The sequence below is a fragment of the Anopheles bellator genome, chromosome 1 (genome assembly GCF_943735745.2).
Source record: "Anopheles bellator chromosome 1, idAnoBellAS_SP24_06.2, whole genome shotgun sequence".
Taxonomy (NCBI): Eukaryota; Metazoa; Arthropoda; class Insecta; order Diptera; family Culicidae; genus Anopheles; species Anopheles bellator.
The window spans coordinates 15,027,689-15,052,581 of record NC_071285.1 but is presented as its reverse complement, the minus strand read 5'-3'; the positions used below and the strand labels follow the sequence as shown (position 1 = coordinate 15,052,581).

Below are 24,893 nucleotides of genomic sequence, written 5' to 3'. Positions count from 1 at the left end.
TTTAAGAAAAAGATTCAATTACCCTTCATCGCCGCTACCCGCTTGAAACGGAGGGTAGCTCAACATAAATTCTCTGAAAAGTTCAATTTTGGGCAGGCTTCGTGCCGCTCGATTACTGGATGGCTTCAAGCAGGAGTTTTGCGAAATAAAAAAGAATACTAATAACTAACCCAAATATTTACAGTAACAGTAGAGATCCGTTCGATGGCCGCTGCATCTGTTCTCGATAAATCTGGCAAGACTCGCGCTTTTTGGTGCGATTCTGTATAACCTTAGGAAGCAAAAACTGAGAAGCCCCTGCCAATTCGGAATGGCTGAGCAGGGAACGAGTAAGAGTAATGAAATGAAAATATCATGGCATAAAAGGACACCTAACTTAAGATCTTCCGAACACACCCCGTGCCTGGCGCCCTCACACCGGGACCGTTTTGTACGAATGCCGCGGAATGGACAGAAATGGGGCGGAAACCTCTCCCTACTACTCAAGGGACTGATGGAGCACTACTTTCTGCGCCGCGTGAAGCAACGGCTGCGTGGCTTGCGCTTCCGTTGCTTCTTTGGAAGTTTTCTGGTCGAGCACTTCTTGTCGAACACGGACATTTCCGGAACAGCGCATCCGGCACCGTTGGTGGAAGAAGCCTTCATTCGACCAACCGAGCTCGGTCTGTTGTTTAACCGTGTAAAATCGGCTTTTTGGGTGCGGCTGATTTTGGTTTGTCCCTTTCTCCAACCTCCTCCCTTGTGGCCGGTTAGTTTCTGGTGCAAGATCAGCTTGTAGCGCTGACTAAACTGCCCGCCACACTGGTGGCACTGGGTGCTGCGTCGTGCCCCCTCACAGTTGCCCTGGTGCCGCCAGCGAGTGTGCAGCAAGAGTGAAATTTTGCTGTGATAGTGGCCGTTATCGAGATGCTCCAGTTGACCCCGGCGCTGACAGATACGGCAACAGCGCCGCCGGGTCACCAGCTGGATCAAGTGTTTGTCGCGAATATCGGCCAGCTTGTTGGGACTTTCGCTGGCGCCTCTCTCTCCGCCGACCTCCACCGACTTTTCACGTTCTAATCCATTTTGCACGATCGTCGCTTCACAAACGTTCTGCTTCTCCTTCAGCCCGTGCTGCAGCTTTTCGTCCTCCAGCTTGCTGTCCAGCTCCATCGGGGACAGTACTTTCAGCAGAGGTCGCGCTGGTTTCGGTTCCGATTCTTCAATCCGACGCGGTTGCTGCTGCTTGCGTGGATTACGTTCCGATTCCGATTTACGCTTTTGCGAAAATCCCGATGTGCCAGATCCACAGGAGGAACTGCTATCGTAGTGATCGACGAGCGCTGACGGCGACCCCGGTTGGGGTTTCATGTCGAAAGGATACGCTTCCCCGGCCGACGGTGTTACGACGATGGTTGCCTTCTCGCCGTTGCTGGCGGCCACAGCTCTGTCCCCGGTGATGGTGCCGCCTACGGTGCTAATCGACACTTCGGTGTGATTTTTAAGAAACTCTGCCAAAGAGAACTGCTCCCCTTCGCTGGGGGAGCACTGTGGTGCGTTACCCTCGAACGATGCCGACCTTGCCGGTGCCCGTCCGTCTTCTTCCACTGCCGACGGCGGTGCAGTGCGTAAAATGGTCGGCAACGAGTGGGCTGCAGCCGGCGTTGGTTGCTGCTGCTTCGCGAATGCGCCTTGCGGTTTCTTGTACACTTTATCAAAAATATCGTTTATATTCTTATTGTTGGTGCTACTATTGTTGTTGTTGTGATGATGATGATGATGATGATTGTGGTGACCGATCTTGGCGCCGTTGCGCACCAGCCCGTTGCTCGCGGGAAGGGCAACGATCGTGGTGCCGTTCGGTGTTTGGGTCGTGCTGCTTACGATGACACCGACGGCACCGGGCGGAGCGGTCACGTTCTTTCGGTACATAAGATTCTCCTTATCATTCGATGATACATTGTTCGTTCGGCGGCGTTTGACGCTGGGCGTCGAAGCGTCGATCGCGTGCCCGTTGGCCACGAACGATAACGGCTGGCTGGTACCATTTGTACTGTCCGCGCTAATGATGGTGTTGGGAATTGTGGTCGTGGTGCTGGTGGTGCTGTGTTGTGTAGATGTCGCGGGAGGCGACGAAACCATCGTTGCGTACGGGCGGACTCCATTGGGGACACCGCTGCTGCCGATGGGTTCCGCGCTCGTCGTCGATGGTTTTGGCTGGGACTGATGGTGGTGGTGCTGCTTTTTCTGATTCGCGACCTGCTGCTGGTCAGATTGTAGCTGCAAACGCTGCTGCGCGACGGCCGCCGTCGCCAGGAGTTGCAGGAACGACAGCTGATCGCCACCGAGCAGCGAGGCCAGCGAAAGGCTGGCCGGCCCGCTATCCTGATCCGTCGCTTTCACGCCAGCGCTGGTGGCGTCCCCACCGGCGAATGCCAGCGGATTTGCTGCCGGTGCTGCGCTCTTCCTACCGTTGTTGTCTCCGCCTCCCGCGTTATGAAAATCCTGCGTGACTGAAGCTTTGTTACGTCCGACTGCTTGCATGTGTAAAAGGCTGCAAATGGAAACGGGGAAAAGGAAATTAATTTCTTCGTTTCGAGACGATGCACAAAAATCAAAAGATAATGAAACAACAAACGTATGACCCATTCCTTAGGCAACGATGGAAGATGGAAAACAATAGAACGGAACAGTAAGAGCTCAGCGTGAACTAGTCTCCGAAGAGAACCTCAAAAAACGGCACAATACACTACGCGGAACATAAGAGCAAACGAAACCGAATGGAAACGAAAGAGCAAACCCTTGGGGCGCGTCGCCCATTTGCGCGTACCGTGCATAGTCTCCGGAGTCACTCCCGTCCGCTTCCAGATAGCTGTAGAGCAGATCCGGACCGCGTTTACGGTGCGTTTGCTTCGCTATCCAACCCGGATGCTGCTGTTGCCCGGTCGCCGCCAGATGCTGGTTGATCGTATCGATTAGGTTAGCGGCGTTACTGTTCGTCAGTACATTACCGGTGGCCGCATGATGGACGTTAGTGGCATGATAGTGGCCATTCGATGTGCCGTTACTGGCGATGTTGGGTGGATTAGCGGGGAGTAAAGTTCGAAACGATTCTTAGCGATTACTACATTCCCTGCTGAGGGTCGAGGTGGAGTGCTGGGTAACGATCATCCAAGAGGGAGACAAACGGAAGAATCGAACGTGGAGAAACGAAAGCAAAACAAAAGAAAAGAAATGGAAAGAGGCGTTCGAACGGGGGAAATCCGTGTCAACCAAGCTGTTGCACGGACAAAACAATTAGCAAAACCATATTTGATTGATTGTTTTTGTAATGAAATGTATATTTAAACAGAAACTCAAAAAGACGGACAAAAAATCGGTGACAAAAGCATAGAGGAAACAACCACAACACTGGACCGGGTGGTAGTGTAAACGGAAACGGAAACGGAACGGTACGTGGATATTCTCTCACCCAAAGCCATTCCCAGTGGACGGAATGTTGGTGGGCAGATTGTTCGACGTAAATGCATTACCCAGATTGCGCAGGACCGCATTGCCGTTCGCGGAGGGCGGATGATGGTGTGCCGAGGGTGCGCTATGGCTACCAGTACTCCCGCTGCCACCATTACTACTGCTCCCGCTACCAGGCCCCTTGCTACCGCTGGCCTTCGTAGGGTCGTGTGGACTTGAGTGTCGCGGAAAAAGGAACATTAGACAGGGTCCGAACACCCGAACGGACGACACCGGGCGGCGATACTTACTGTGCTTCCTGTAGATGAGCCTCGAGCCCCAGTTGGTCCTCGGCGAAGAAGTTACACTTGGCACAGGCCTTCTTGTTGTGTACCTTGAAGACGTGCGTCGCGAGACGCTCCGAGCGGGCCGCTTTGTAGTCGCACAGGAGGCACACGTACGGTTTCGTGTGCGTGTTGAGATGGCGCTTCAGTCCCCAGTTGTCGGCACCTGCGCAGAGAGTGTCAGACCAACACCGACCAGTTAAACACCGCCGCCCTCGGGGGATCGAGCCCAGCCCAGCGAAACACTTACCGGCCCAGGGACAGAAGGCACAGGTGAACTTCTTCTCGCCCTTCACCTTCTTCACGAAGGACTTGTCGTCGGGTAGGGCGCCCCCCGAGCTGCCGCCGGTCGACATGTTGACCGGTGGGCATCCGCCGCCCTTTTCCTGCTTGATGCTGATCGACGATGGGTGCGAACTTTGTACATTGTGATGCTGCTGAAGGTGCAACAGCTGGCTGGAGTGGCCACCGTTCAGCGCCAACGCCGAGTGCTGGTGGTGATCGAGCGAGTGGGCCGGAATCGCAAGCATCTGACCACTGGCCGAGAAGCTACTGGAGGGTATGTTGAGAGACATTTGTGCGAGCGAAGCAGCGCCCGTGGATGCGGGGCCCCCGGTGCCACCAGCTTGACTCGCCGTCGACGTCGCAGCGTAGTAGCCACCCTTGGATCCGGAAGACCCTCCAAGGTTAGCGCCACTGGCACCCCCTCCGCCAGTGCTGCCACCGCCGCTACTACTGGGCGGATAGCGGCGCGTTTTGGCGATATCGTACTCGAGCTCGCGGTGCATCCGCAGAAAGTGTTTCTTCACGTGATCGGCCCGATTGAACGGCTTGAGGCAGGCGTAACACTGGAACGGTTTGTCCTCCTTGTGGATGTTCTCGTGGCGCGTGAACAAATCGCGCCGATCCGTCGTGTACGGGCAGGTCGCGCACCCGTACCGCTTCGTGATGACCGCACCGCCACCCGCCGCCGCCGCCGCCGCCGCCGCCGCTGCCGCTGCGGCTGCTGCCGGAGCCGTGCCGGAAGCGGAACCGTAGCTTGGTCCCGCCGTACTCCCCTTGCCACGATCGGCAGTACTGGGAATGTTGAGTCCGGACACGGCACCATTGGCCGCCCCGTCGGAACGGTCGCTTTTGGCTTTCTTGTGCGACTTGCGATACTGCGCCCCGGACGAAGCGGAAGGTTTGGCACCGCTCCACGCGTCATCCGCCGCCGTGTGCTGTGCGACGTGCTGCGCATTCCAGCGATCTTCGCCCGATGGGGTCGATATATCTGAAAGTAAAGGTGGTGGTTACAGCGAGCTCGATCTTCACGGGGGGTTTTTCCGACACATCAATCTGACGATCGTGTACCTAGTAGGAACTCACTTGACGGCGTCTTGCTGGCACCGGGAAAGTGTACCGGGTTCAGGATGGTGCCGGGGGCCGGAAAGCCACCCTGCATGAGGGCGGCCAACCCGAACGCGTTCGAAATGTGTTCTTCGCTCTTGAATCCCGCACCGGCGGGCGCGTGGTGGTGGTGCTGATGCTGCGAGCTGCCTCCACCACCGCCAGCCGTGTGTTGGTGTCCTACGCCTGCTGACCCGCTGCTTCCACCGCCGCCACCACCGCCGCCGCCACCGACGGTCGTTGTCGTTCCGTACCCGATCTGCGTCAGGGTCGTGAAGGACCGTTCGCCACCCTCGGGCGGCGCGATGGGGCCACCGGGGGCCAGCTGCGCCAGCTGGGCCACCTGCGTGTTGTGCGGGTAGAGTCCGTGGGCCGACTCCTCGCCGTACAGCTTCCGTGTGATCTCCTTGAACATGTCCTCGTACGCCTCAACCCCGGTGGATTGAGACGTCGGCAGGAGGGTGGTCATTACGGACTACGACAGCCCACCGAAGACGTGCTGTAAAGTGCAGCAAAGCGTAAAAAAAAGTTGTTAAAATAATTAATCAAAATGCATTTACAAAACGGTCCGACACTGCCATCGGTTGCCGCCAAAGAATCGGGCATTTTTGGCGCGCGAACCGCGCTCCCCCCAGATCCCCCCATCCTTCTCCCTCGATCCCAGAAAGGCGATTCGCCGAAAACCTGTAGAATTTGTTGTTGGGCCGGCGCGCACCGGCGGAAGAATTTCGCGGCAATCAAAGTGGGCCTGACTGGGCGGTGATGACGCTTTCGGTGTTGGGAGTATGGGAGCCGTTTCATTCATAACTAACGACCGGGCGACCCCCCACCGCCGCAGTAGGCGATGCGTCTTTTTTTGGTATGCCGTTGTTTTGGTTGGTTGTCAGCGCGAGGGGATGACCCATCGCGCGCGCTGGCATCTCTCTCTCTCGCTCTCTCGAGCCGGGTTGCTGTTTGCTCTGATGGGCGGGGGTGGGACGGGAGTAAAACATAAAATAAACACCACGCACACACACAGCAACAGAGGCAGCAGCACCAAAGTCGATAGAGAAAGTTGCCGATTTTTTCGTATTCGGTGTTTTTTTTTAATGACAACCCTCGAAAGGAAGGGTTTGCGACGCGGAACGCAAAACGGAAATCCCCGTGGAGCCGGAACCGGTGGCGCAGGTGGTTTCGGGCTAAGCGGCGGCGGGGTTCGATAAGAGGATTTGTGTTCGTTCATCGGAGAGAGGGTTCATTTCAATACACACTGCAAAAATCAGTGCCTACTGATTCTCGTCCCAAAATAAGCTGCAATTACGCGACAGCAAATAGTAAGGGTGGCGACGGCCGGCCCCACCAGGGCGGTGGCAGCTCAAGGAGCTGTGTCCACCCGGAGGCGTCCAGTTGAGGGCCGACGAGACGTTCAAGTTCAACCGGATCATAATCCAGAGGGGGGATACCGCGAGCGATGCGGTGGCCCTTTGCGTTGTCGCCGAGTGCATTCGCTAACGAGCCCCATCGCAAACGATTCGCTTTTGAGGCCACTTTCGCTCCGCTCCTCGCGCCAAAGGGGGGCCGATTTTCGAAGCACGGCCTCGGCAGCCCACGTTATATCATCGGCCCGGCGAGGTTCTATAAATAACATCGCCGGGCCTAATATACTAATGAAAGTAACAAAACGAGGATTTGCTAAAAATGGTTCCTGTTCGGGCGTTCTGTGTCGGGGACCTTCCTGGGCCCGAACTGGACGCGCGCTGGACGAGCAGTCCGCCGTCCTTGTACTCCGAACAGTTTGTTTGGAGTTAAATTCGTTTGAATTTAAATCACCGATTGAATATTAACCGAAAAATAGACATTTTTTCCGGATTAATCCGAATTTTGACACACAATATATGCCACGAAATGGCACCAAGCTCTTCTGACGCTGACGCTGGGCCTCGAGGTTCGTGGGCAGTGGCAGGCGGCTGGCAGGAAACGTCACGTGCGCGCGCACACGCTTCTCTCCGACACCCTCCGCGGGTGGAACTCCGGCACGGCAGGACTCTCGTCGCGTCCCTGGTTACCCGGGCACTCGGGAGCGTGTGTTTTTCCGGTTCCGCTTTTTCGCGCTCACGCACACACAGCCACGCGCAAAAAAGGACGAGCTGGTCACCTCGCTCAACATCCTGTCGACGACGGCGCGCACGTGTCCACACGGGGGTTGGAATTCGGGGCAACGGCCAATCATTTTTGAAGGCACCACATTTTAATCACCGTTTTTTCTCTTCCCCCCCCCCCCCCCCCCTCCCCCTCTCCCCATCGGAGGGTTCGAATGTAAATCAGCCTTTCGGCGTCGCCGCCCACACGGACCCACTCTCTGAATCACTCTCGGATCGCCCGGGCGGTGCGTGGGAGGGATTCAGTGGGGTGCAAAGGAAGAAGAAGAAAAAAAAACCCAGTTTCAGTGGACGTGGATTCGAGTGGGTGGATCGATGGGCTGCCGTCCGAGAAGCGCTCCCACACGCACACACCCACAGACATGTGCGTGGGAAGAGAAGAAAATGCGCGCCAACCCGTGGGGCGTGTGGGTGGCGTGCCCCGTGGGTGGTGGGTGGAGGTGTTCAATCAATTTCCCGAACCGTCGTCGCAAAAATCCCATATTTCGCCCCTGCAGCTGCACCGAGTCCGAGTGCAGCGTCATCTCGTTGGCCTCTGCCCCGGCACACTTCTCGATTCACTCTCTCTCTCTCTCTCTCTCTCGCGCGCTCAATCGAAGCATGCTGATTGAGAGAAGGAAGCAGCGAAGGACAAAAAATCGATAAAACTTGGGACTTGGGCTTGGGCTTGACCAGCGGCGCCGCCGGCCACCGGGCCCAATCGCCTTCCCTCCGCCGCCTTCAGTATGGCCAAATTCGGGTTTCTTCGGGTTTTTCGGGCTCACGTGCGCCGCGGTTCATCACACCACAAATCACCACGATTGGCCCCTTTGGGGGCGGAATTAACCCCCTCGAAACGCAGCACGCATTTTCACACCCTCACGGAACGCGAACACCGAGACACGCACACACATGTGGACACGCGCGGTAAGGATTAAAAAGGGGTCGAGCAAACACCACACCGGAGGACCACCGGGTAAGAAAACACGGCAAAAACGCGGTCGGGTTTTTTTGGGTGCAAAACAGAAAATAAAGGGGGAAAAAACGGAACGCGGCAGAGAAGAGGTCGTCGTCGGAGCGAATTACGCGGTACGTACTTCTTCCATCCGCATCACCGAGCCGAGGGAACGAAAGTGTGGGCCATTCGCGGAGCGCAACCCAACAGAACCCCCGACGACGAACGGCGACGACGACGACGATGATGCCAACGCCGGCGCGCCGAGGACCACCGCCGAGATGACGGCGACGACGCCGAAGACGGGCGCACCAACACCAACACACCAGCCCACCCGGACCTGGACGGCGGATGGTGTGAAGGTGGAATGATGCTTTGTATTGTGTGTCGTCGGGTGGTGGCCTCTCCCCGATCGTCGGCGGTCGTTGCATCTTCGGAACGGGTTGAACAGTTGCTGGAGACGCCAGAGCGCTTCGAAAGTTATTAGCATTAAAATATTCAACTTTAACCAATTCGTAAATGATGACAATCCACAAAGACCCTATAATTTTAATGTCTATAACAGCAAAATCGATTATAATGTCCAATGAATTGACAAATAAACCACGCGGAGGAAGAAAGAAATCGAACCACAATATAATATCCTTTCCTATTGTACGACAAATAAATAATTGATTAAGGCTCTCCAAGGGGTTTCGTGAAGTGCAATAAACACTTCATTGCTTTCCGATCACGAGGGACACCTCCGGGCTGTGGCGAAGGGAAGTTCTTCCCATTTTAACCCCCCACAAACGAACACACCGCCGCCGAGTGGCCATCCTTACGCCCGCTCTCACAAATACACAGATCGGAAAGTGCAAATAACGCGGGCCTCGGAACGATGCGATGATTCCGAAAAGGGGGGTGCTGTCGATGATGGTGGTCCACCGGCCTCTAGCCGGCCCCCGCGGCCATCGACACTTTTTTATGGGGGGGTCCCCTGTTTGCGCGAGTGAAGGAATGAGACAGGATGTGCCATAAAGGACATACGGCGGCGGTGACGGTGACGCGATGATGGCCCCGGCGCGAGGACTGCGTTGCGTGTGTGCGTCATCAGACCGCTCTCCCGCTGAGTGTTGCAAAGGGAATCAACAACAACATCCCGAATCGACCACCCGGTTAAAGGTCACATTTGACAACATTTTGGCCGACAAGGGAAGAATCCGCTCCCTGAGCGGTTCTTGTCTCATCATTCACAACTCTCGTTTCGGTAACTAAAAACAACAGGAAGTGGCCGTAAAATGCATCCGCCAATAACTCTCACTCTCACCAGAGTGGGACGCACTCACCCAAACACAGGCGAGCACCGTATCCTTCCGTCCGGTTCCGTTCCGGCAGGATGGCCTCACGCACACGTTGGTCGGTTTTTTTGGGTTGAAATTTTTCCGACGATTTCCGGCCCCGACCAATCAGTCCACCGATGGTTCGTCCTTATTTGGCGCTTTGGCCGGCCTTAACATTGGCCCACGAACCGGTGGGTTGTGGCCACGGGAAAACATATGGAAGGGTGGGCTTTCCTTATAACCATACCTCTCTCTCTCTCTCATACTATCTCCCGGTTCCTTTAGAGGTCAGATCACAAGACACAAACTGCTACGGGCCCCGCACCATATGTTGTCGCCGTTCGTGGCCGGTGCCGCCACCCGAGGGACTTGTTTAGGGAAATTTATGCTGCTGTGTCCTGGTGGCACTTCTCGGAAAAAGGACCCTCCGGGCATGTGCACCGCGCGTGACACTAGCTGTCGCCGCCGCCGTCACAAGGAGCTCCTGTAAAAGGATATCCACTTCCCGCGTATTGGGCGCGGGTTGGGTTTCCTTTTGCGCCCATTAGACAGTGGCGGGGTGGTGCAGTGAGCGGTTGAAAAATGGATAACGTAAATTACCCGAAAGAAGCATAAAATATTGGAAGCATCCTGCGCCCGGTGCGCTGAAGCTGCGCGCTCTCCAGGAGGGCACGGCCGATACGATCCGGTTCTAATCGTTCCGGCCGCCCAATCAATTTCACGTTTTCCACCCGTCCGCCCTCCCACCTTGAACGGCCATTGCTAGAGAAAAGGAAAGGAAAGGAAAGGAAAAGAAACACCCGCGAAGAGGAAAGAGGAAGACCGGGCCGAAAAGGCGAACGGCGAAGTGCATCCGCGGGGTGCACCGTGCGGCACGACGAGTGAGGGGCATCCCATAAGCGCAGCAAGTCGGGGCCAGCCAGCGGCAAAAGGTTGCAATATTCATGCATTTTGAAGGTTTCGGAGAACGCGCGCCCGTAGCAGTTGCTGTTGGTTGGACTTTTTTTTGTGTGGTGGGTCTTGGGCCCGGTCGGGTGGTTTCGGTGGTCCTAGGTGGCCCAAGGAGCCCCGTTGGCAGTTGGCAGGGTGGCGGCGGCGGGTAGGCGCAAACTGGAAGCGCACCGAAGGGCGAAGGAAGAGAGGCGAGAGGACGAAAAACGGAGAAAGAAAGGAGGGAAGAGAATTCCGACCCATGCTGATCCCAGCGGCGGCCCCTTTTTCGGGCGTTTTCGTTACACGTTCCGTTCCGTACGTTCGAAACGGTGGGTGGAAACCGACCACCGGTGGTGGGTGGGGGTGGAAGAGGGCGAACGACGAACTGAAGGAAGCGAAAGATCCGGGCGATCGAGGAGGGAGCGGGCGGGCGAGGCACCACCACTTACGTGCGCGAGGCGATCTTCGAAAGGCGACCCAACCCAGCCCGGCCCGGTCGGGGCAAAAAAAAACAGGGGATGAAACGGGATGTGAAAACGGAGTGCGCGAGAACCGAAAAAGGGGCCGAGGGTCGACAGTTTTACGATCGCGCCTACCTCCCAAAACCTTGCCTCGACATACGCCGCCAAGGATCTTCGGGCCGCCGAAGGGGGTTGCTGGAACCTTCTTAATGTGTGTGGAGATAAAAAAAAAGACCCAAACCCATGAATCAAGGAGAGGCGGCGGCCGTGGCGGATCGGCGGACGGGCTGAGGATTCATCAGCACCATCACCACCCGGCCGCGGCGAAGACCCCACCAACGGAGCGTAACGAGGATCGGGGACTACCTCACGCACACCATCTGCAAGATCACCCGACGCCACAGAAGACAACCCACAGCCCTGCCTGTGGATGTGTGTGTCCGGATGTCCCACGGCTCCTTTTAGCCGCTTCTTCTTTCTTCCGCTTCTTCCGCGATGGTACGTTCTTACGGCCTCGGGGTGGGTTCGACTCGTGGGTGTGTTTGTGTGCCCGCGTGTGTGAAGGATAATGCGTTCGGAGAACCGAATTTTACCTCCCAAAAGTAGGGCCAGAAGAAGAATCCCGTAGAGGTTTATGACGATCTCCGCGGGCTGTATACGGTGACAGCGGGGGTCCGGCCCGGAACGGTGCCACCATGTCGCCACCCCCCCCCCCCCTACACACCGATCGCCCTTCGCGTTCGGGAGGGCAAGTTGGTTGTAGGAAAAACGTTTGAAGAACTAAAAACCGACGGTCCGAAATTCAAATCTTTCAAAGAAAATGTCTCCCGTGTGCCGGTTCCTTGGTTAATCAACTCCCCGGGCCTAGGCGCCGCCGTCTGCGCGCGTGTATGTGGAGGACACGGGGAGGAGGTAGCGAAGAAATTAATATTTTACAACAATCTTGACCCGAACGGGGGTTCCGCCGACACTAGCCACAATCTCCCACCGGCGCGGCCGCCCACCTGCCCACATGGGCTGCGGGACCTAACCCCCCACGCGCGCGCTGAGCTGGCGGCGGGTCGTGGGGGTTGGTTGGTCCGCGATCATCAAGGAAATCCACCCAACGCCACCCCACGAGCACACATGATGTCGCACTGCGTGGATGAGAGAGAGAGAGACAGCAACCGAGCGAGCGAGCGAGAGAGAGAGAGAGAGGCATAAAAAACGATCTTCGTATGCAAAATTATAACCTCCGAGAGTGTCCGAGGCCGAGAGCCGGCGAGGAATTTGAAAGAAAAATGGATATGCGAAAACAAAAAAAAACACGCGCGAGCGGACACGGAGAGGGTATCAACACAGCCCCCCACGCGGCCACCCAATCAGTGGCGGCGTGTATCGTCATCGAAAGTCTCGGCTTCGTTCCGTTGTTTTGCTCACCTCACAGTGCCCTACAAAAATTGGTGCCACCCAAAAAAAAAACCCCCACGGCACACATTGCACGACCTTCTGTAGGGTTGGACCCCACCGACGGGAGGTCCTTCGTCGTGTGACGGAAGAGTGAAGAAATTAAGGGGCCTCAAGCGGCCACAGTCCCGGTGCCGAAATCGGACATCAACTGTAGGCGGCGATCGCCGTTGGGTGGACTTTATGATCCACCCGCCCGCTGGGTGGGAGAGCGAGACACTGAAACGCGTCCGTCCGTCGAGGAGTTTAATTGCCGGGGGTGGGCGGCGGCACGATGGAAAAGGCTTCACCTCGCGCAGGAAGGAAGTTAATGATCGATCATCGAGCAGCTCGGGCGCGCCTGCTGATGACGACGATGATCAGCAGGATGAAGCCTGTCTTGTTTACCGTCGGTCGAAGGAACCACAACAGCTGCCACCTTCCGAGCGCCCGACCTCGGGCTGGGAGGGAAAAACTGGTTTAGTAGGGACCCCAAAAAGCCGAAAAAAACCCTCACCACTTCTCACCTGCCGCGCCACCCGGTGTCGGTGATGCGCGAGAGAGGGACCGACGACGACGCGGCGCGAGACCGGATACGCCAGCCGCTTCATAACCCGATCGCTAATGTGGTGTTGGGCGGTGGGCCGTTGATTGCCCCCTTGTGCGGCGGGTGGGTAGAGGGTGTCGCCAGGAGGTTACCAACTCCTTACCGGGAGCAAGGAGGAAGCTTTGTGGTCCTCCCGGCAACAGCTGGTAGGGTTTCCTTTGTTCCCGTCCGCTCGCTCGCTGCGTGTTGGTAAGGAGAGATCATAAGACACAAGGTGGATGGCGGCGGCGGTCACCTGTGTAGGAGTCGGTGTGTCGGAAATTGGGTCGAATAATTGAAACGTCGATGAAAGTCCGAAGGGTGGAGCAGGTCTCGACGCACCGCCACCATCACGCTGACGGTCACAAAACTCGTCCTGTGCATTCCACAGACGGTCCAAAAAAGTGTCCTCGCCCGATCCCAGCTGCGACCCTAGTTCGATCATCGGGTGCCTGGGTCCCCGGTGGGATGAAAGGAGGGTGATCGGTCCCGGAGCCCCGAGCCGCATCCTGCGGTCCGCGGGAAAGAGGAAGCACAGAAGAAGACGAAGCAGCAGCAACATGCGATAACCAACGCACCGACGAAAACGCTTTCTCGCCCGCAGCCGAACCCTGTACCCTGTACCCTGTGTCCCAGCGGCAGCAGCAGGGCAGCAGGTGGACCGACTGTACACGCACGCACACACTCGCCCGCACACCCGGGCCCGGTCCCGGTCGATCCCGGCTCGGGGGCCAGAGGCGACCGAAACCCACGTTACACCGAGAGCGATCGACAGCCAACACAATAAGCCTTCCGATCGATTGGGAACCCAGGGAACGCGTCAGTTCGGGGTTCGCACAAAACTTGTCCGAAGGTCGAGGTGCGAGCGAGACAGCGAGACCGGCCGGCCGGCCGCCGCCGATGGGACGCCGATCCACCCACTTGATTAACCTCAATTTTTTCGCCTCGACCACGCCGGGCATTTGTGCGCCAGAATGTGACCGCTGATGTGCGTGTGTCTGCGTGTACCCCAGCGGGATAATAGCGCTGCCCAGGCCCAGGTAGGTAGGTAGCTAGGTAGCCCAGGCCATCCCGCGTGTGACAATGTATCGGATCAAAACCGGGAAAGGTTATCGTCGCTTTCAACTACTTACCGTCGTCGAATTGGTCGAATCACTCGAAAACGCACGCACGGCACCCAAAATGGCCTAAAGGGTTGACAGAACGGACCGCCGGAAACACTGGCCCACATCGGCACGCGCTGCACTGGCCGGGACCAGCCCCCGCCCACCCACGCGAATGTCCTGGTTTCGATGGTTTCGCGCACAATCCTTTCGCATCGCACACACGCGTTCGCTAGCACATTGGCACGTGTTTGACGCAAAAGGGCAGAGGACCCCCAGAAGAGAATATCGTTCAGAGGATACGATCTGGAAACTGTGTGTAATAATTCCGCATAATTCTGAATCCTGAATCCTGAACGACGAACAATTTTATTTTACAACGAACTGGCGCGAGAATAACTGAAAACTCTCTCTCTCTCCTGGAATTTCTGAAGCCTGATAACTGATAACACAACAACACCTTCCCGGCAAACGTTGGAAATGTTAACTAAAGCACCACTCTAATTTCCAGCTTGAACGTCTTATTGTTTATTGTAGCGAGATACGAGAAGTTTCGAATATTCCTTCTTGTTCGAATTTTAATTTTAACGGTGTTCGCGCAGCAGCGGTTGGTTGGAAGTTAAGAAAAAAAGAGTGTCTGCTGTTTCCTGAGAATCCCAACCGCGTTGAACGTCACTTTGAACCTTCAAACCTGATGACGAACCTGAAGCCTGGCCTGGTTTGCACCAACACCATGTTAACGACACGTCCACACACGTAGTGCGTTCGCGTGTGTGCGTGCGATGAGGGTTTGAATTGGTTTGTTCAATAAGTTCTGCGGTTCAATAAAAGAAGGAATAATGCATAAACTGGAGTCTCGTTGAAACCAGTTTATTGATGTCCAGCATACTGAATAAAAAAGTGTTTTTCAAACCAAAAAATGGTGTTTCTCTGATCGAGGCGAAGAACTCATTGAACAGCCTAGTGTTGCGGTGGAGTTAGCCGGCAACTTTTGCAGGTTAGAGTTGTTGTTTTGGGCGCAAAGTGGTAAAATTAAAATGGATTTCGTGTATTTAGATGAAGCTGTTGCTAAACATCCTTGTTTAGTGGATTGGAATTATGATGGGCACGAAAGCGACGCAGCGTGGGAGAATGTGGCCCTGGCGATGGGCACAAACAAAGGACATGTGATTACGAGCTTCAGGGACTTACAGCGGATGATGGACGAGAAACGGGGAGAAACATCGACGATATGATTCAATTTGCGTATTCCCTCCCAACAAAATCCTCGGGCGTTCGCAATAAATACATTACGATGCAGGTGAATACTACAAATACTACTTATGACGCTAATGTTAATGTACCATATTGACCATGCAGCTGAAAAAATATCCGGAGTTAAGCGATGCACGCAAGGCGGCTATGTGCAAAAGCTCCGGTCCCATCGTCATAACCTTAAAGAAGCCAGTTGTAGTGTGGCCCGCATCGGTGATGCCGGAGCAGAAAGCCGGAGTGGTGGCCCGCATCCGCTCCTACCCCATTATAGAACAATGTGCAGTGTATTTATTTCTTGTTAAAACAGCAGAATGCCACCTAAAGAACCATTTGGTCGAGGAAAGAAGCGTCGGGCCAGAGGCGACGGGCGTGTCGGGATGAGGAGGAAGCAGGTCCGAGCTTGGCTGGATACTATGATTATCACGGCGATAGTGAACCGGAGCTCAGCGACGATCAGCGGGTGGCCGATCGAAGAGTTTTTAAGTGGGCCACGGAGCAGCAACGCAGTACGTTAGTGGCAATCATATTCCGTATGACGCTGATCTTCCAACAGATCCCGGAGCATGGGCCAGAAATCATGAAGGAGGTGCTATGCCTGTTGGGGGAATATTTTCTCGGCATGCCGAAAGATGCCAGAACCGCGTTGGAGGAGTTTATGGAGCCATTGGACTTCAAGATCGAGAAGATTCACGGAGACGAGTATTGGCATCGCGGTTTGGGTAAGTGTGCGTGCGTGTGTGTGTTAATTACATTTACATCGTATTTACTTTATTAATGATGTATATAGTTATATTATTAATTACGACGCACATTACAGAAGACGGTATTCGGACAAACCTGCCCAGTGGCATCATCGACTTTGGCATAGATGTCCACTTCGATGAGGCGCCATTGCCCCAACTGACCAACCCAAAACTTCTTGGGTAATAAATGCACGGGTGAAGACAACGAAATCGCTGGGGACTCCTTTCGTGGTTGGTGTTTTTTGTGGCGATCGACAACCGAAGTGTGAGGAGTTCCTCAAGCGGTTCTGCGATGAGGCGGAACAGCTATGCAACATTCCGTCGCCATTCGTTGTTAATGAGATTGCAGTGCCTTTGCGGCTACGAGCAGTGATTGCCGATGGCAACGCACGAGCCTTTATCAAAGGTAGGTTTCGATTGGCGGCATGAATTATTTATACATTAATAATATGTAGAGGTAGAAGAGTTCGAGCCTTTGCCAAAACAGTCCACAAACCCCTTTGAGGACACTTTAAGTGGCCTCAAGGAGCAAGTGGACATTACAAAAACTGCACGGCCGGTGCTTCAGGTAGCACGGATACTTCTTCCCCGTGAAGTATCGAGACGGTTAACCATAGCTCCGGTTATATTTCCAAAGAACACGAACAGCGGTCTTAGGATTCAAGTCCGCGAAAACCGCGCCAAAAGCAGTTCCGCTCCGATCTAGCCTGTACCACAACCACTTTAGACCGGTAGGTTGGTGTATTGGATGTGCCTAGATCGCTTTCGTAGTTGACGCACGCCCCACAAGTGGCGCTGATTGCTTCCGCCTGTTGTCTTCAAATTTGAAAAAGATCGTTTAGAAACGCCTCCAAAATGTCTTAGAATAACGGTTTCTAGTTTTGCTTTTTAGTATATGTTTTCGAATAGACCTGGTGATTCTATGCGCATAACGCCACTCATCCAATAATGCCCATCACATGTGCCAGGGCAGAAAACTTTTCGACTGCCAGATTGGTGGAAGTATTTTGATTTTTTGAAACGAATTAACGAATCAGTAAATTGGGGTTTGATTTCCGCATACTTGCGGGCGATTTAAATTTGCCCGTACACAGCAAACACACTCAGAGGAGCAGGGCAAGATAAGATAAGATAAAAAGGGTGCTGCTCCTTGGCTTGGTGGTAGAAGCGCCGAGCCCAATGTAGCAAAGCGACAGTTGAGTTTAACCTGTGACTGTGACCACCGGTGTTTCAGTGTTAGAGGTGAGCCGCGCTTTGGGCGTTTCTCTTCAAATGTGCATTTTGTTTCAGAGCCGGATCAAATGCTGGCTGTTCTGTCTTCACCTTTATCGTCGGTAGTGCTACTCGTGAATGTGAACTGATGATACTCGAAACGTAGTCTAAGGCATCACGTTCTCCGCTAGCCTTGGCTTAGTGTTTTCGGTGGCCCTGCGCTAACACCGTGAATTAACCGTTTCAATCATAGACTGCGGCGGTGTACCGAAGGTTTTTTGTAGGATATTTCTGTTATCTGCCACCCAGCGGGCCAGTTCCTCCTCCGACGACGATCCGTCACGATAAGATAGCCAACACAAACATAGGGCGGGAATCGAATTTAGCAATACTTGAACGGTGGTGGTGTGTAGTGGCGAAGATTAGATGGGCGGACTCATAAGTGTGCCAGATTGTGCGTGGCGTAGAGCAGTTCAGATATCGGATCGATGATCTTGTGGTGAAATTGTCATTGAAACGGCAAGAACTTGAATAGAGGTACCGGTTGTGCAAGTGCTGCAGTGTATCAGGCCAAACTGCTTTAATCGTACTATAGAGTGAATTTAGAGTCCATTCTCGGTCACCGTTTCCCAAGCATTCGAGTTCACTAACGATTATGCTCGCTCGTTTTAGCGTGAGTAATCATCACCACGCCTATTGACAGGTGAAACTCGGCCAGTCTGCAAGGTGTTCCGCCTTTATCAGCACTTATTGGCTAGATAAAAGCGGGGCTGTTATGTAGGAAAGTGTACATTTATACAACCCATCACCATGTGTCAATATGGAATGAACGGCAGTGTGCTGAAATCTATAATTCAAAGGATTGGGGAAGTGAGGCCTGTGTTTGTCTAGAAAACGAACTGGTTCATTTCGCAGAAATTTCAATCCCTAGACACTCGATAGTAGTCAGAAGCATGGGAAAAACTCTGCCCTCTGTATTGGAATATTTGCCCTAGGCACATGCGTCCTTGTGAAATCGTTTTATTGGTGTCAGCTAACACCTCTCGGTGATTCATGGCAGTTGATCACTCACGTCGAACGGCACTCGAGTGCAGGACGAGAATCGGGGGTGACTCACCATTAGTAGATCCAGAAATGAATGCTCACCTACCCCTCGTTTGAAATCGATTCCGGTCGTAATCTTAGCTTTACATTCCCAGAATTCGGTTTGTATCTGTACCCGACAAAAATACTGCGACAGGTTCATATTTTGTGGCAGGTTCCGGAGCACCTTGCGAAGGTCCACTGATAGCGAAGGCGAGGGCAGTGTGGTCGGCTGCTCTTATCTTATCGTTTGGGGCGTATGGTGCGAAGCTTACGCAAAGCAAAATTCCTTCCCGGCAGGGTTGCGTGCCTAACACTAACCCTTCTGGAGCTACAGTTCCAAAAGTGTCGACCGCCTGTGGATAGAAGTTGGTTGAAACATAGTACATTTCGTCCTCATCCAGTGAACGATCCATGATGAAGCTGCTGGCATCAGTGGCAGTGCTATTCCTGCTGCTGGCATCGGAGGAGGAGGTGGCAGCGCAGGAGAATGTCCTCACCCGGGTGGCCCCGTCCATGTTGGAGTGCTACGAAAGTGCAAACATCTTCGAGCGGGACAACCGATTACCGATGACGATGAACATGCTGATTGAGTTGATTCGGAAGGTTGAGGATACGCCCGGTTTTCAGCAGGACATCCGGCAGCTCGCCATTAGCGTGCTGCACCGCTTCCGCCAGGATGGGATTGTGCGGGCGCCAGGTGTCCCCAACATTTCCGGTGTCATCCCGTTCAGCCCCAGCGAGTTCCAGTTTACGAAGCATCGCGTTCTCTTCTCGCGTCTACTGCCCGGTAACGCGGTCAACTTCCCCAACGCGACGCTGGGCATCGAGGAGCGGGTAAGTGTGATGGCGGCGTTCCCCGGTGATCTAGGCAGTTTTCACAGTCCGTTCCGTTTCGCTCCAGTGTGCCCTTCATTTTATGCTGTCAAACTCGATCGATAGACGAGTGCGGGGCGATGAGAACATCCGGTGCTCGCAGCTCTCGCAGTACCGTGCGTCCCGGGTTCCGCGCGAGCTGGACATGAACGATCGCAGCAAGCTGCGCACGAACTACCTCGGAGATATCGAAATGTTGGCCCAGCCCGAGATGGATCGCATTCGGAAGCAGATCAAGAAGATCAAGAAACAGGCGTCAGCGACCGCTCGGCTCGAGATGGACCCGGACGAGGAACAGCAGGGCGCCAGTGCCGCGGACGAAGGCGGTGACCCGGCTGAAGAGGAACCAGCGGCACCCGAGGGCCGTGGAGTTGATGACGGGGAACCACTGGAAGAGGACGGTACCGCCGCCGGGGCGATAAGTGACGTTGTGCTGACCGATATCGCCTCGAACGCTATCAGTCAGTGTCCGGTGGAGAACGGAGTGGTCTACACACCTTGGGGCTCGATTATGGCCGGAACCGTGCTGGCCGGTATCGCGGCAGGACTGGAGCCTCAGACCGTTCAGTTGCGGGATCTGATGACTCGCTCGGGTGACTACCGGAGCCGTCAACAGGCTCAACCGCTGCGGGTGGACAATCGGTGGGCGTCTACACTGGCGGGCGACTTGGCCGAAGTTGCGCTGCTCCACGTGCCGGGGGATGTGAATAACGTCCGCATCGGAGCCCCGGGAGCCTGGAACCACTCGGTCGCAACGCGGTGGTACTTCCTCAGCCAGCGGGAACACCTGCAGATGACGGACAGCGAAATCCGGGCCGGTATCGATGGATTGCTGCTGGCCAACAACATCGCCGAGTGGCGCACCCGCGCCAACGGGCTGCGATTGAGCCAGGTGCTCGACATGTACTATTCGCAGCGTGGAGTATTCAACGACACGGTTCGATCGTGCAATCGGCGGGACCTCTTCACGACGGTGGCTCCGATGGAGCAGCTTCGGGATCAGACGGTCGCGTTCAGCACGGTCCTGGAAAAAGAAATGCAAATGGCATTTACAGTTCAGCAGGCAGCGATCGAGATGTTCTCCAGGCAGGCTACCGAGGCTCTGGCCAACTATATCCGTGAGTGTAACCGAGTCACTCCAAGCGATGGTCTGCTGCAACGTGTGATTCTTACTTTCCACAGCCTCGGCTCTGAACGACTTGTCCTGTGAAGCGACTGCAATCGTGCCGAACGATCCAACCATCTGGAGGACGGCATCCGATTTGTATATCTTTATCGACGCCTCGTGGTCCTATCGCGATCTGTACTCGGTGGTCGGGTAAGCATGCAATGTAACACGGCAAAAGAGTTGGTCAGTGAATGGGGTGAATTCTCGCGATGATCTTTAGCAACATCCTGGATTCAGTCGATGTCGGACGCTTCGGTACAACGTACACGGTTATGAATGCCCGAGACGGTAACATCGTGGTGAATACTACCCAATCCCTGGCAGATTTTCACATGATCTACACCCCGGCACTGCATGAGTCACGTAGGTTGCCACCGATGCCGATGGGCGAATTGATGTGATTAATCGTTTCCTTCCCGACTCTGTTACAGTGGGTGTTGGGTTCAACCTACCGAGCGTCTTCCGGCGGCTGCGCAACGAAACCAACAACCTGATGAGTGCCGAACGGCGCAACAACAGCCTCAGCGGCCGGTCTAAGATTGCACTGAACATCGTTAACCTGGATCGCGTCAGCGAGGGCGACACCAACTTTGCCGTGCAGCATCTGCAGATTTTCCGCGAAGAGGTACCGGACCTGCGCTTCATCTACCTTGCCAACGGTGATCCGGGTCGCTTCAATCGGTTCGTGCGCGACGAGCGGCGTGATGTGTTCCCGTTGCGGGCACTCGAATCAGGATCCGTCGTCGATACGGTGCGCGTTCAGCTTAGCCCGGTGGTGCACCGGCTGCAGCAGGAACCGCGGCGTATTGTGAATCCGCGCTGTGGCCACGACTGGATCCAGGAGAATTGGGGCTCCAATTCGATGAATCAATTCGTCGAGCCCCGTGGCGTCAACTTCTACCGGCTGCATCCGAATTACTTCTTCCAGCAGGGCAACAACCGGCGCTTGCGCATCCAGGGGCACGGTTTCGCGCAACTCACAGTTTGTCATTCGCGTTGGGTCGAGCTGCCCAGGTAGGTTTGGAAGCGGGTCGAATGTTGGGCTCCAGTGCACCTACCTTATCCTTATCATATTCCGCCGCAAAACAGACAAAACAGTACGGAAAATCGAGACTCGATCTGGTGCCGCACCATCAACACCGACGCGTTGGATGTGGACCTATCGAACGCTTGCGATGGCCATTCGGTGATCCACACCTGCCCGCCACTCTTCGTGTCCGTCGAGGGACCGCAAGTTCCGCAGAGTGTGATCCGCTGTGCCGAGCCTGAGTGTCGCTTCCCGGACAACGCACGGTTCGCAATCGTCCTGGACAACATGGGTTGCTTTAGCGGTGCCAGTCGGGCGGTCAGTTCGCTGTTGATGGCCGCACTGGCGGCGCTACTGATCGCATTTTTCAAGTAACACAGTGTAGCTGAGGGTAGTATTAAATAGTGTTTTAAGAACCGAAGTGCACCGGATGCTTCAGACAACCATTTCCCTGTAACGGTCGCTTCTCTCGTTAGTTTTCTACCGTTTCAATTCCATTGCCAAGTGACAGACTTACACAGCCTTAGCCTTACGATGAGTTCTCCGATGATAAGCGTAGTTGAATAAAGATTTCAGTTAAGACTTTCGGTAAGAGTTGTAGCGTTGTCGCGTGGAGAGTCTTTGTGTTGTGTGTTGAATGAAGATTGCTCCTAAAATATTTGTTCATTTTCTTGCGAGTAAAACATGGATCATAAATTATAGAAAAGAGTTGTTTTTAATCATAGATGCGTAGATGCAATAGAATCAACATTAAAATGTTATTAGTACTTGATTCATGTTGTTTTTCTTGCCTGTCGATAGAACTCCTCACCTTTAGAAGCGCTCCAGGATCCATTTATCAACCCTTTCACGAGAAGTGAACCGCTGTACTGCTAAATCGTTACTCATGCAGCGGAACAAGTGGGAATAAGGGACCCTACCCTAACAGTTTTCATCCGACATTTTCGAAATAGGTTTCGACCATTGCTTCAAACGCATTAACTGTTATCGATAGGATTATCCATCAATGATTTAATTGTGTTTTGAAAGCTCATAGTACACCACACGTTTCATATCCCATCGTATGCAGAGCATAACCGTTGCGCAGTGAATATTTCGCTTTGGTGGCGATGGACCTGGTTCACCAGGCTGTACCCAGGCTTTTTTGCGTTTAGGATTCTCGCAATAAAGCCACTTTTCATCACCAGCGACTCGGATTCGGTGCAAGAACACCGTTCTTTTCTGCCATGAAAGCAGTATTTCGCAAATGATTTTCCTTCGTTTCCTACCCAGACCAAAAGAATTGAGTAAGTGGAAGCAATTGAAAAATCAGGTCTGAAGTTACGCCTGAGTCCAAGCCCCAAACGAACGTCAAATCATTCAAATGAATGGAAGTGCGATATCATGCGATATCATGGGTAGGTATCAGTTCCATAGAGATAAGATAGCCTAGCTTCATTGTATCGTATGTGAAATTTCTTTGCAGTTTAAGTCCTAGAATGATGGTTTCAAACGGCAATTGTATAACCGACTGCAAGGATTCGGCACCAAACTTTTCACGAACTCCATAAGGCCACCAGCCGAGTCCTTCAGTCGAATAACAGGCGAGACACTACAACTCGAACGAATCGAACTGCCGTTTGGGGGGGGCGCAACGAAAGAAGTTTACTGTTCATTGCTTGATTCGTACACCTGAGACTAACAATAATAATTGGCCAAACACGGATACTTCATTAGCTACTTAGCAAATGGGAATAGTACATTTCACACCTCAACCAGCACACCACGCACCAACAACCCGCTCACAGATGCTCCGAGATGAAGTCAATAAACTCGGACACGCGCGAGTAGACTGAGGGATAATTGTCGAAGGCACAGCCGTAGCCCCACGATACGACACCGACCACCTGGTTCTGGTGCACCAGCGGCCCCCCGGAGTCACCCTGGCAAGCATCACGCCCCATCGTGCCGGCACAGATGTGGAAGGGCAGGACGGGTGCAAAGTTCTGGTAGGCCAAACCGCACCGACTGTTGCTGACGATCGGGATCGAGACTTGCTGCAGATGGTTGGTCGATGGTCCTTGGTACTGTTGTGGGGCGAAAAGGAAACGAAGGAACGACTCAACTAATTTGCCCTGGTATCTGGTATCACTATCTGGTGGGACTACGTACGTATAGAGCACCCCATCCGGCGACGCTGACGAGAGTACCATCGGCAATGGACAACGAACGCGGAGGCAGATTGGCTGCCTGTACGCTGGCACCAAGCTGCAAATTGTTCACCAGTTTCAGCACCGCTATGTCCCACTCCAGGGTCCAGTCGTCAAATTCTGCATGGATGTGCATACTGGAGACAGTGATAAGCTGGCCACCTTCGTTGCGGTAGGTGGATCCTGCGCGCACCTCAAAGTCCGATGGCACCAAGTCCGGGCTAAAGGATCAGATCAGAAGGCGTCAGATGGACACGCACTTGCTTGGGATTGTCCGCGATACGAACTAGTAAACACAGTGGGCCGCCGTCAGGATGGTGTTTGCGTTCAGGATGGCCCCACCGCAGCTGTGCCTTTGCAAACGGCGAAGCGAAACCACGTAGGGGTGGTTCTCAATAGAAGTGTCACTACCGCCAACGATCCTGCCATCGGAGCGCCTTGGAACTGCAAACAGTAGGGGTGCATGTAGGATGACCCCTGCCTTCCTGGGACTACTCCGTTGCGAACTCACCAGCTGCCTCACAGACTACCGCCACCAAACAGAAGAGCACCAGAGCCGCAAACCGGAGCGCCATCTTGCAGAGCAAACCACCACAACCGGCTACCGTTCCGGTCCGTTCCCGGGGCGGAACGAAAAGATTTCGCTTTTATACGCTCGACCTCTCCAGAAAGGGGTTCGTCTGATACGCGACCGATACGGCTGTACCGATGATAAGCTAATGAAATAAGTGTTTATTCGTGTCACAGCTCACGAGATGTCGTTCCTGCCCGGTGGTGACGCGCAGAGGAGTCATTTAATTGATTTTTTTTTAAATATACAGTCTCTGGGCTAGTTTGAAAGTTTTCGCGGTTCCGATGACGGGGAGACAGAGCTTCATTGGTCTCGGAAGCTGCCCCAAGAAGCTCATCGATTTGCGCGAACCGGGACTAGCGGATAGATAGAAGCGAAATTGTTCGGTTATCAGTCGTAGACTATCGGCATTATCGGAGGCAATTTTATCTTGTGACCGGGTACTCTGATGTACCTTGAAAGTTAACGCCTTCTAGGCGTCTAGACGATCTAGCTTGTTGTCCTCTAATGTAGTGTTTGTACAGATTTGTATCATTTGTATCGACAAGAAACTATACTTCCTGTGAACCGTACGGACATCTAGGGTTTGTCGGCGTCTGTCTAGGGTTGACTATAGCGTTTATTGTACAGATACATTTCGAAAGCATTGGATACTTTCCTTACGGCTACCAAGCGTTAAAGCTAATCTCTCGAAAACTGTGTCCTT

General features: G+C 54.1%; 3 protein-coding genes across 3 annotated transcripts; 1 reads left to right on the top strand and 2 right to left on the bottom strand.

The window, feature by feature from the left end:
* Positions 1 to 501: 501 nt before the first annotated feature.
* On the bottom strand, positions 502 to 5,631 carry LOC131215097 (uncharacterized). Its single transcript, XM_058209475.1, has 7 exons — positions 5,142 to 5,631; positions 4,823 to 5,046; positions 4,024 to 4,762; positions 3,741 to 3,939; positions 3,452 to 3,664; positions 2,810 to 3,046; positions 502 to 2,533 (listed from the first exon to the last, which is right to left on the bottom strand). Exons 1-7 carry the CDS (start codon positions 5,629 to 5,631, stop codon positions 502 to 504), a joined length of 4,134 nt encoding a protein of 1,377 aa, XP_058065458.1.
* An 11,637-nt stretch (positions 5,632 to 17,268) lies between these two features.
* On the top strand, positions 17,269 to 22,112 carry LOC131209978 (uncharacterized). Its single transcript, XM_058203161.1, has 7 exons — positions 17,269 to 17,303; positions 18,761 to 19,193; positions 19,261 to 20,350; positions 20,415 to 20,550; positions 20,621 to 20,763; positions 20,832 to 21,414; positions 21,490 to 22,112. Exons 2-7 carry the CDS (start codon positions 18,771 to 18,773, stop codon positions 21,800 to 21,802), a joined length of 2,688 nt encoding a protein of 895 aa, XP_058059144.1. The 5' UTR covers positions 17,269 to 17,303; positions 18,761 to 18,770; the 3' UTR covers positions 21,803 to 22,112.
* A 1,096-nt stretch (positions 22,113 to 23,208) lies between these two features.
* LOC131215096 (trypsin delta-like) lies at positions 23,209 to 24,191 on the bottom strand. The gene is made up of 4 exons (XM_058209474.1): positions 24,128 to 24,191; positions 23,904 to 24,060; positions 23,579 to 23,837; positions 23,209 to 23,493 (listed from the first exon to the last, which is right to left on the bottom strand). The coding sequence occupies exons 1-4, from the start codon at positions 24,189 to 24,191 to the stop codon at positions 23,209 to 23,211; spliced, it is 765 nt and encodes a 254-aa protein (XP_058065457.1).
* Positions 24,192 to 24,893: the final 702 nt, after the last annotated feature.

Bases quoted from the DNA above. Each gene is read 5' to 3' on its own strand.
- LOC131215097 (XM_058209475.1), bottom strand. From the start codon at position 5,631: ATGACCACCCTCCTGCCGACGTCTCAATCCACCGGGGTTGAGGCGTAC. The intron at 5,047-5,141 runs GTGAGTTCCTAC...CTTTACTTTCAG, and splicing joins TGCCAGCAAGACGCCGTCAA to ATATATCGACCCCATCGGGC. The intron at 3,940-4,023 runs GTAAGTGTTTCG...CTCTCTGCGCAG, and splicing joins TGCCTTCTGTCCCTGGGCCG to GTGCCGACAACTGGGGACTG.
- LOC131209978 (XM_058203161.1), top strand. From the start codon at position 18,771: ATGATGAAGCTGCTGGCATCAGTGGCAGTGCTATTCCTGCTGCTGGCA. The intron at 19,194-19,260 runs GTAAGTGTGATG...GTTTCGCTCCAG, and splicing joins CGCTGGGCATCGAGGAGCGG to TGTGCCCTTCATTTTATGCT. The intron at 20,351-20,414 runs GTGAGTGTAACC...TACTTTCCACAG, and splicing joins GGCTCTGGCCAACTATATCC to CCTCGGCTCTGAACGACTTG.
- LOC131215096 (XM_058209474.1), bottom strand. From the start codon at position 24,191: ATGGCGCTCCGGTTTGCGGCTCTGGTGCTCTTCTGTTTGGTGGCGGTA. The intron at 24,061-24,127 runs GTGAGTTCGCAA...TACTGTTTGCAG, and splicing joins GGTAGTCTGTGAGGCAGCTG to TTCCAAGGCGCTCCGATGGC. The intron at 23,838-23,903 runs GTTCGTATCGCG...CTGATCCTTTAG, and splicing joins GCGGCCCACTGTGTTTACTA to CCCGGACTTGGTGCCATCGG.